Here is an 11,823-nt window from a genome sequence, read left to right on the forward strand (position 1 = left end):
GAGAGAGAGAGAGAGAGAGAGAGAGAGAGAGAGAGAGAGAGAGAGAGCCAAAACTTTCTCTTTTTCCATTTGGCTACAAGTGCTTTTCATAGCTTATTTTTTCCATACTCACCCCTAAAAAATGTACTGGAGCTGAGCTATTGTAAGATTGTGTCAGAGTCAAACTATTATATCACTGACTATCAGCTATTTCACAGGAGAATTGAACTGTCTGACTTTTAAAAAATCAGAATGAACTTTTATAGTAGTAAGACTTTATCAACAGTGACTGAGTATTACACGCAACTTGGCTCCAAAAAAAAAAAAATCGAAAGCTTCAGAAATTAACTTTATCACAGAAAACATTTAGCTGTAAGCAACATCCAGCTGTACAGGCACAGAACCAAAGATCAGAAAAATGTGCTAAGAAATAAATACTTTTCAGACGCAGAGTGGAGAGAATAGTAAGAGCTAGTGTCAGCCCACTGCAGTGCCAGGCTGAGCTAGCTGGTAAGTTCTGCGGTAAAGAAAACGCTTTTCTGGGATGACTATAATGGGTACTCTGTAAGCTCTGGGGCCTGGACTTGCTTTTCTATAGATGACTTTGTTCCTTCTTTACATTGTAAAGTTCAGTTTATATTTTCATAGAAATACATTCTCATCATTTCAAATGAAGATGCTGATTCGGCCACATTTCCGTTTCATTCTAATTTGAAGAAATGTGCCCTCCGATAACTTGGAAGAGAAAATGCTACAAAAACTTTTGTTTCCTTTTGAAATACTTATTAAATATTCAGAACAAAATGAAAGTGATCTAGTTCTGGAAGGGATCGGTCACGTTTACAGTTAAATACGGAAACCAAGTAGCAGGAAGACAAAAAGAATTCACTAACTAGTTGAAAGTTAGAAACACAGCATACATAGTGGAATCCCTTGAAATACTCCACCTTAATATTAGCAGTGTCAACCAAAGGAGAACCTTCCAAGGTCATCATGGACCCCATTTGTCAGAGAGCAAATAAATTCTTTACCGAGAAAAGAAAACCACAAAAAGATGGTGATTTTACTTTTATTTGAAAGAATAAATAGTGCTTTAGATCCTGGAAGCATGTTTAAACACTCCAACAAGGTATTTTGAATGGTTTTGCTAATTATTGCTGTCATTCTGACTCCGGAAGGACTTAACTAACTTGACTTTTCTTTGATAGTCAAGAAGGGTCCACTCAGAATAATCATGTGTCACAGACAAGAAGTGCCGGGTGGCCGAGAGGAACCCGTAATGATGAACTAGTCAATTACAGCTTTCTTTCAAACCTGTGTCCTATTAATACCTCCTTCTCCAGATGCAGAAATTAGCCATCCAGAAAAGCATTTGGATGCCAAAAAGTACATTATTCTCCAGGAGTGAACCATCAGGAGCAGATAGAGCCTACCTTTGGTGACCATATTGGAACTATGTTAGTTTCCTGTTGGCTGCTGTTAACAAATTACCATATACTTAGTGGTTTATAACAACGTACATTTATTATTTTATAATCCTGGAGGTCTAAGTCCAAAATAGGTCTCACTGGTCTAAAATCGTGGTGTCAGCAGGGCTGCGTTCCTTCTGGAGGTTCCAGGGGAGAATCTCATTCCACGCCTTTTCCAGCTTCCAGAGGCTGCTGATATCCCTTGTGGAATCTCACTGGCCAGGCTACACCCTGTCCTCACTAGCCCACCTCTGCCTCTTCACCAGGCAAGAAGGATTACACAGCCCAGAGAGGAATTTCCTTCTGAAGTAGACCCAGGTTCTCTGTCTTCTTGGATGGCACCAAGGAGTGTTGGCAGATACGTGAAGGTGTGCTGCCACCCATGCACCTTCCACAGCATTTCCACAAGTGAGAAAAGTAGCCACGCCTTAGATTCTCTTCAGCCACCAAACTAAAGGACTAAACGAGGGGGGGTATCAAAAACATGGTGCCAAGTACCACGCAGCTTGCTGAATTAAGAACTTTCTGAGTCACTAAATCTCTCTGGACTTTGAAAGCTAAACCTTTAAAACAGACATTAGGAAAAGACATTTCACAGACAACTCCAAAGAAATGTGCTGAGGAAATGCTGACAGCCTAGTGATGATTTCTGGAACGGAGAGACCAAACAAGGCCTGTGCCCTTCATCTTTCGAGGTTACTATGCCTGCCTCACACCTGGCCTGACTGTCCCTCCCCGGGGCTCAGCTCTGCTCTGCAGGGCAGTCCCTCCCCCAGCTCTGCTCTGCTTCTCACAAAGGGATGTGTCGGAAGCAGGCACATGCCACAGATGAAGCAGCACCAAGCAACGTTTCACGAACAGCTTGTAAACATCCATGTCGTATGAATCTGTGATGGCCAATCAGGGTGGCAAGATGCTCTCCAATCTTGAACTCTCACTACTGGAAACCACAAGACGCGAGCCTGTGGCATGGAAGCAGCAAACGCATTCATGAACACACACACACACAATGAAGGCATACAGAAGTTTGAGCTCTTTTCCTTACAGCAGAAAGGACATGCTTCGTACTTCCTAAAAAAGGTGGGGCTGATCCTTTAACTTATTTTCACAATTTCCTCACCCTCCTAGTACTTAGGCCAGTCCTTAGGTAAACATGGGCACCTAATACATGCTGTTGAAATAAGTTCATTATTGTTTTATTCTAAATTAAGCTCTAGTCTTCCTCCACCAGAGTGGTCAGATGAGGATAACTTGCTTTGAGCTATTTCACAAGGTTGTTGTAAAGCCATGGATTCCTTACAAAGTCTGTAAATGTCAAGTCAGTCATGATGGAAAGTGATTATTCTGTAAAATAGGTTTCTACAGTTATGTATATATGTGTGCGCTTATGGCCCAATCTGTTTTAAGAAAAGATAGTTTACTCACAAAGATGTTTATGAAAACATTAATTGTAATAGTCAAATACCAAACAATGGAGCAATACAGAAATTATTACAGCCATTAAAATAATATTTATGAAGATATTACAATAATACTCATGTAATCATTAATATTATCATTTAAGTATAAAAAATTGTAAAACTGTTTATATAGCATAATTAGGATCACAATGATATTAAAAACAGCACAGAAGAAAACAGAGCAAAATACTAATAGAAATTATATTTGGATAGTGGGATAAAGATTTTCCCATTTTATTTCTATATAGTCTTTAGCTGATCTGTAACAAACATTATTGCTTTTATAATAAACACTGAATTCTTTTCTAAAATATTAAAATATTTCCGTAGTCCCAGACTAAGAGAAATGATCAACACTGACTCTCCACTTCCTGTAATTCAGCTAGACTTTCCTAAGCATTTACTATATATATATGCCAGGGACTGGACCAACAGTTGTTACTTCTTAATCCTAAGTACCACCCTAAGAGGAAGGCGATGCTATTATCTCTGTCTTATAGTTGAGGAAACTGGCACACAGAAGTCAAGTGAACTTGCCCAAGGTCTCAGAGCTAGTAAGTGGCTGAGTGCAGTGTGAACTCAAATGGTCTGCCCCAGAGCTCACCTCTTAACCATGGTGCGATGGATGGATTCTCTACAAGACTCTAGCAGAGGTGGTGATTAAACTAATGCAACTCTGGCAGGTGCCAGAGCTTCTCTGGGCCTCAGTTTTCTAGCCTCAGTTTTCTAATTTATAATAGTACCTACTCAACAGAGTTGTTGTGAGACGATACATGTAAACAAAGTGCTTAACACAATGCAGGGCACACAGTGAGCACTCAATGTGATCTCTGGTCATTTCTGGAAAAGAACCAGTGCCTCTGGCCATGAGCCCAAACCTTCAGCAGGATGATGAGCATTCCACTGGAATCCTGAGAATTGTCACTTAGGCATCTGCATCACTGTGAGGTTCCCTGTCCATTTTTAAATGATGCAATTTAATGGCTACTCAGTGTCCTTCGTCTCACTTCTTCAAAGCTATGATTTTCACCAAAGCATGTATTTTTTAAATGCATGCATCTTATCTTGGTTCTTGGAATTACAGTTGGCAAGAAGAAAAAAAAACACAAAACATGTAGAAATGAAAGGGTAGAACTTCAGTGCCCCTCTTACGCACCTAGGAAATAATGCCACCTTATCTGAGTTAATGTGGACGATTTCAAGATAGTTTCCATTAGTTATGCTCTGCTGGTCTTTCACTTTCTCCAGGGCCTGGTGTCTTTTCGGCTTACAGGCACCTCGCCTTCTCTACCGCAGAAGTTCAAGCTGACAGATACTCATCCTGTGCTCACGGAAGCTACCACATCTGTACTTGTCATGTGAAGGGGAAAGTTAAAATTATGAACAATGCTATTATTTTTAAGCAGGATAATTAGCTTGTTAGATCAGTTTCTAAGAGGTAAAATTTAACTGTTCTTAAGCCTCATATCAGGGAAATTGGAACCATAAAAAGAGTTGGGGCATGCAATAAAAATGGCTGAGCCACTCTCACTTGGTACTCACTGATATTAGTGCTCACAAACAAAACACTGCAGTGCACACATCTAATACTTGAAAGCAGTCTAGAGATGCACATTCACAGAGACGGCTTCAAAGACACTGATCATGTTCTATGTCTTCGACTGGGTGGTAGGCAGAGGGGCATTCATCTTCATCTTTAACGGTATATAATATGTGATATACTCTTTTGTATATGTGATAGGTTTCATAATTTAAAAATAGATCAGAAGTGCAATAGGAACTCAAACTTTAAAAGTGCATATTAAATAGAACGTAAATTTAAACCGGGGAGCCCTTTTTCTCCTCATTCAGGATTTATAAATGACGTTTATTAGAGTTCATAAAATTTCAGACTACAAAAGACTGAAAACCATTTAATCTAATGGGTTTCTAATGATGTCCCAGAAATAAAATCATCTTGCAGGACAACCATCAACTCCTTATTCAAAGCTGGGAGTTTTCTTAGCACTGGAAATCTCATTTTAAATGTCAGAAGAGCAGTCCTAAGTTTCGCTGTATTTGACATCACCCCGGTTCTGCTTCTCCTTCTTGATTCAAGAGCCTCTTTCCTATCACCTGAATTGCTTCAATAAAGATACAGATTTAATTTGTGTGTCTTCAATAAATTCAGAGAGAAATGTACAATGTGCCTTAAAGAGACATATTCTATTTAAAAGGATTGTGTTATCCAAAGAAATCAAAAACACTAATTTGAAAAGATATATGCACCCCTACATTCATTGCAGCATTATTTACAATAGCCAAGATATGGAAGCAACCTAGGTGCCCATCAATAGCTGAATGGATTAAGAGGTGGTACATATATACAATGGGATATTACTCAGCCATTAAAAAAAGAATGAAATCTTGCCATTTGCAAGAACATGGACCCAGAGGGTATCATGCTAAATGAAATAAGTCAGACAGAGAAAGACAAATATCATATGATTTTATCTGTGAAATCTAAGAAAAACCAACCAGACCAAACAAAACAAAAACAGACTCATAGGAAAAGAGAACAACAAACTGATGGTTTCCAGGCAGGGGTGTGGGTGTGGAGGGTGTGTATCGATGAAAAAGGTGAACGGAAATAAGAGGTATACACTTCCAGCTGTAAAATAAATAAGCCATGGAGATGCAGTGTACAGCACATGGAATATACTCGATAATATTGTAATAATTTGGCATGGTGACAGATGGGGACTAGACTTAGTGTGGTTGGTAATCACCTCGTCAGGTATATAAATGTCACATCACTATGTTGTAGACCTGAAACAAAGATAGTATTGTATGCCAACTATACTTTAATTTTAATAAAATTAAATGAGTAAAATAAGAAAAGGCCTTGTGGAAATCCACCATTCTTGCTGGAATGGGGAAAATCAGCACCCAGAAATACCAAAAACTGGAACAGCCAAGCAAAGAGCGAACAGCTAATCACAACTTACACAAGAATGGTCAGCAAGGGCCGGCCGAGTGGCGCGATGGTTAAGAACTGGCTTGGGAAGCCAGAGGGCCCCGGTTCGGATCCCACATATGCGGGCCAGTGACACTGCCCTCTACAGCTGAGATGCTGAACAACAGCTCAACCTGGAGCTGGGCTGCTGTGAGTCACCAGCAACGGGGTAGGCTGCAGCCCCTGTGGCAGTGGGTTGCCATGGGCTACCGTGTGTAGCCAGCAGCCAGTGTGAGCAGCCAGCAGCCACAGTGAGCGGCCATCCAGAAGCCCGCGACTGATCTGCCTCGCCCGGGAAGAGCGCAATGATGGTGCCAACTTGGGCCAGTGAAGCAACGTCCTCAACTAGACTGAAGAACAAAAGGACAGCAACTTGTCTGTTCCCCTTCCCCCAATTCCCCAGCACTGTTCCCATCCCCCCAATTCCCCAATAAAAATCTTAAAAAAAAAGAATGGTCAGCAAGGGCCAGCTCAAGAATGAAGCATTCAAATAAAATAATAATATGTGGGGGCAAGGGTATATGGGAAATCTTTGTATCTTCTCAATTTTCCTGTGAACCTTAAACTGCTCTAAAAAAAAGTCTTAGTAAAAAATAAAAATTAATTTAAAAAAAGTAAACCAAAAATTTTTTAACTACAGTAAAATGAAAGTAAAAATGTCCCCCTCCCCCCTTTTTTTAAATAAAGTCTTCTAGGATGTAGAATGTAGCAAGTCGTAAAAAAAAGAAAAACAGCCAAGTGTCCCTGGGAAAGGCTGATCCACACACACCAATCCTTGAATGGTCTAAGTGCTTACTCATAGAGTAGCACTGAAAACAGGGCTCACTGCTCAATCATACCGTTGGCTATAGGCCAAATGCCTGTACAACCATTAAAAACAAATCAATTTCACAGGCTAATGGGCATGATGGGAGCCAGAGCTACGCACATTGGACTCCAGACAGAGTTGGGCACCACAAGCTTTGTAAACACTAGCACTGATCAGTTTGTGCTAGCTTGAAACAAGAGGTAGTGATGGTTAAATCACCAGAGAGCTCATTTATGTCAGAGTTAAGAACTCATACTCCTACAACTGCCTAGAATGTACACATTCTGCAGTGTTTTCAGGTTTAATTATCTTTGGGCTAATGAAAAGTAAGACACAAAGAAAACAATGACACAGTAATGGCACTTCTTCAGATAAATACCCAGAAGTGGGATTTGTTAGGTCATATTCGTAGTTCTGTTTTAAATTTCTTGAGGAAGAACCTCCATACTGATTTCCATAGTGGCTGCACTGATATGCAATCCCAACAACAGTGCACGAGGGTTCCCTTTTCTCCATATCCAACACTGTCGATTTATTGATGTCATTCTGACAGGTGTGAGGTGATATCTCACTGTGGTTTTAATTTGTATTTCTCTGATGATTAGTGACATTGAGCATCTTTTCATACGTCTATTGGCCATCTCTATGTCCTCTTTGGAGAAATATCTATTCAGGTCCTCTGCCCATTTTTCAATTGGATTTTTTTTTATGTTAAGCTGTATAAGTTCTTTATATATTTTGGCTATTAATCCCTTATCAGGTGTATCATTAGCAAATATTTTCTCCCATTCAATAGGCTGCCTTTTCGTTTTGTTGATGGTTTCCTTTGCTGTGCAAAAACTTTTCAGAAAGATATATGCATTCCTATGTTCATTGCAGCATTATTTATAATAGCCAAGATATGGAACCAACCTAAGTGTCCATCAATTAGATAAAGAAGATGTGGTACATAAATGCAATGGAATATTACTTGGTCATAAAAAAGAAATCTTAACCATTTGCTACAACATGGATGAACCTAGATGGTATTATGCTAAGTGAAATAAGTCAGACAAAGACAGATACCATATGATTTCACTTACATATGGAATATAAAATAAATGAACAAAACAGAAACAAACTCATAGATACAGAGAACAAACTGATGGTTGCCAGATGAGAGGGAGTTTGGGGGACTAGGTGAAAAAGGTGAAGGGATTAAGAAATAAAAACTGGCAGTTATGAAGTCATGGGGATGTAAAGTACAGCATAGGGAATATAGTCAATAATATGGTAATAACTGTAAATGGTGTCAATGGGTACTAGACTTGTCGGGGGGATCACTTTGTAAGTTATATAAACGTCTAACCACTACGCTGTACACTTGAAACTAATGTAATACTGAGTGTCAACTGTAATTGAAAAATTAAAAAAGTTTTTTAAATGATGTAATAAAAAAAATAATAAAGTAATAATGGCACTGCAACAAGTTCCATTTATTTTTAAATAAATCACTAGATTTCTCTATCAATTTTGTCTTAGCAATTGGGAGCCACCATGACCCTGACAGTAATTCCACAAGTTAAAGGAAAGCCCACCAGTCTTATATACTATATAAGGTGTGCCTGGCTTTACCTCTCCCTCCTGCAGCCCCAGCAGCGTTACTTCTTGTCACAAGGCCCTTCCTACCCCTCTCATCCAGGGTGATGACATTGGAGTGCACACCTGAGTGAGCGGAATAACTCTATAAGTAGCCAGGGACCTACACCAGTGTTCCCAAAAGTCTAATGTGCAAAAGAATCACCAGAGTGTCTTGTTAAAATGCAGATTCAGATGGGGGAAAAGAGCTGAGATTCTGCATTTCTAACAAGGTTAAAGGTGATGTCCATGGTACAGGTCCTGAGTGTGCACTTGAAACAACAAGGACCTAGATATTCGTTCTGACAGACATAGCAAACTGAGAGGAAGTGAGAAAGTGTCTGTCTTGAGTCCCCAAACTGTCCCAATCTAGCTCCTTGAGGCTGTGACGATTCCTGTCCATGAAAGTCCTGCGTCACGTCCACAAGAACATACGAGTTGTATTCTTACAATAAACCCGTTTCTTCAAGCTAGTTTCTGATCCATGAAACCACGACAGGCTTGACTAGGTCACAAAGGGAGGTACCTTTATCTCTGAAAGCCACTGTCTGTGCCATTCTGCTTTAAAGAGTGGGGAGGGTAGTCTTCTAGCAATAGGCAAATGCATTATTCTAGGTTTAAAATAAAGCAACAGCAAGTGGCTATGCTTCCCCCTTTGAACAGTGACTTTCCACTTAATCTTAAGGGAATAGTCCAGACCTGGATAGATGGCGTAAGTAAAGAGGGCACAGATTCCATGGTTACCTAAAGCTATTGCCACCCGTACCACACCCCACTTCTAATCACAAGCCCTCTCTGGGCTCAGCCGAGACTCGTAAGAGAAGAAGTGAGGAAATCTCTAGTATCACCTGGGTCCAAGGATCCTGCTCTCTCTGTCTTGCTTTCTCCTTTGTTTCTCTCAGTTTCCTCAATATTCTCTCCACCATTATTGCCAGATGCCTTCAGTGTTTTCTTTTTGCTCCAGTGACCCAGGATCATCATCTTATCCTAAGCCTTTAGGTCGCTCTAGCCCGACTCTGGCTTTACAACCCTAGTATCCATATCAGTTCTTATGGATAGTGACATGAGTGTCTGAGGTGTCGGTCTTTTCTCCAAGTCATCAGCCTTGCTTTCTGCCTAAAACAGCAACTCTACACCCAGACATAAGATTCACTATTTAACTTCAACCAAGTCAACTAACTGATTATTCTAACCATAATTATACTGTATATAAGACAAGTGACAGCTCTTTGATTTACAAGAAAATGCAAGTATTTGTACAGTAGGCTTTATAAACTTATACTTTAAACTATAAAAGTTTTGCCAGGTTTCTGGTGAGGATCATATTCCCTTTTTTGCTCATATTCCTGTTTTTCATCCCCAATGAAAACATGAATGAATCAAAAAGGATAAAGGAGAAATTCAGAGAGAAGCAGGAAACAAACAGCAAAGGCGAATCAATAATGTGACTGTGACAATAATACAAGCGATACCACTTTATTTATAATCTGAACTCCATCTACTTCCATAAAGGATTTAAAATGGCTTAAAATAAACACATTGACAGGATCATTGAAATAAAGAAAAGAAGAGCTAATCCACATGGAAGAAAGGGGAGATAACTACCAGGAAAGAGAGACGAGAGTTACTGTAACAAAGCACTAATTTTGGCTCTGAGCTTAGGAAGCCAAAGCTAGGAAGGAAACATGATAGGTTATGAATTCTCAATTTCGTAAACGTGGAAGCAGATGGATTTGTAGGAGAGACTGTCCATTTTCTGCTGCTGAACTCAAAGAGGAATTTATGGCATAGTGCCTCCATAAAATAAACTGAGAAATACGAAATGGTGATTTCCACTGAAGACCAGTGACCATTTCTTCCTTCAAGTGTTGGTAGCTGCTGAAGTTCACAGACGCTGAAATGCAGCTCAGTAAAGGCGCACCTGTGCACAGCTGAGTTAATGTAGTCCAAGCAAACTGGTTTCTGGTGCTAGTATGATGAAATGGTACATACTAGAGAACCTGGAGTAACTGATGACTAACCTCAAGGAAATTGTCTTCCTCAAAGAAAGATTAAGGTTGCTGGTGGGCATTTTCAGCACAGAGTGTAGGTCCTGTGGGGTGACATTCTGTTAGTAAAACGAAGGATCCCGCCTTGAAGTCTTACCAGAAAATCCCTTCAATGGCTTCTCCACGCAAGACCCATATTGTTTTTCAGTAGCAAGCTTTTAATAAGCTTTCCATGCTAAACAGTTACTTGAGAGATAGCAACCCAAAGTTCTGGACAACACTGAGAAACAATTTTAGTCTAGAAAGTTAAGGACAGGGTTATCTGGTGGCGAACTCAATCACAAAAACACCCCAGCATGGTTCCAACCGCATAACAAATTCTAAGAGAAATTATATCCTGTTGACAGTTCACCAGATTCCAAGCAGCTGGGTCAATGGAAGTACTGGATCAACTTAATAAAGATCTTTTAGAAACAAACATACAAAGAAAAACAAAACCAGTAACAACAACAAAACCCTGGAAAATGTCTTCCAGATATCTTCATTTCAGGTGTGGCACATTTAATGCTGAAATACGATTTCATAAGTAGCTGCCCCACCAGACTGCCTGGGTTTATGACATTGATGTATACAGATGAGGGACCTGGCTTCCCTTTGGTCTGGCAGAAACCAGGCATCTAACTTGCCTAAACTCCAGAAACGGGGTTTTAGCTATAATTTTAAAAGAAGAAAGGCCAGGACACAGCTTTGCTTCCTGGATTTTAAAACTGAAATTTGATCTGCCAAAAGGTTATGACTCACGCCAGTCTGGCATTGGGAAATGATGTGGTTCAAGGTTTGGAGCAGAATTAACAGCAGGATTAATGATCTGGGAGCATGCAGGAATACATAGCTCTTCTCTCCAAGATCGAAGACCACAAGCACACAAACTCTCCTGAACTTCTTATTTCGGATGGAGAACTCCCAGTGTTTTAAGAAGAAAAGAGGCACAGAGTTTTAAGGGGATGTCCACCTGAGTAATTGATCTGTAATTTGAGGAATAACAAGGAGACACTATAACTGAAATTTTTATGATTAGGATTACTATTGTTATTAATGATAGCATATTTGTATGTTTCTTTGTACTTTACAAAGTCCTCTGTATTTTCACTATTGGTATTATCTCACTTGATTCTTTTATTTATTGAGGTAACATTGGTTAATACCATTATATAAATTTCAGGTGTACAACACTATAACTCGGTATCTGTTGTGAGCTCACCACCAAAAGTCTAGTTTTCTTCCATTACCGTATATTTGACCCCTTTTACCCAATTTGCCCTCCTTCCATCCCCTTTTCCTGTGGTAACCACCATTCTGTGGTCTGTATTTATGAGTTTGTTTTTGTTTTGTTAGTTAATTTGTGACTTTTTTGTTTTATATTCCACATATGAGTGGAATCACAGTTTTTGTCCTTTCCTATCTGACTTATTTCACATAGTATAGTACCTTCAAGATCCATCCATGC

General features: G+C 39.7%; 1 protein-coding gene across 5 annotated transcripts in view; it reads right to left on the bottom strand.

Annotated features, from left to right (window-relative positions):
- The window catches only part of SAMD4A (sterile alpha motif domain containing 4A), a 217,033-nt gene that overhangs the window by 169,568 nt on the left and 35,642 nt on the right, over nucleotides 1–11,823 (bottom strand). Inside the window, exon 1 of one of the 5 annotated variants that reach the window (XM_019645278.1) lies at nucleotides 9,177–9,319. The exons of the other annotated variants lie outside the window; for them this stretch is intronic. Within the exon in view, the coding sequence (XP_019500823.1) occupies nucleotides 9,177–9,309 (133 nt within the window). The 5' untranslated portion in view covers nucleotides 9,310–9,319. Of the gene's footprint in view, nucleotides 1–9,176; nucleotides 9,320–11,823 lie in introns of those variants that run through there. 5 annotated transcript variants of the gene reach the window in all.

This window comes from Hipposideros armiger, unplaced genomic scaffold (assembly GCF_001890085.2).
Source record: "Hipposideros armiger isolate ML-2016 unplaced genomic scaffold, ASM189008v1 scaffold_5, whole genome shotgun sequence".
Classification (NCBI taxonomy): Eukaryota; Metazoa; Chordata; class Mammalia; order Chiroptera; family Hipposideridae; genus Hipposideros; species Hipposideros armiger.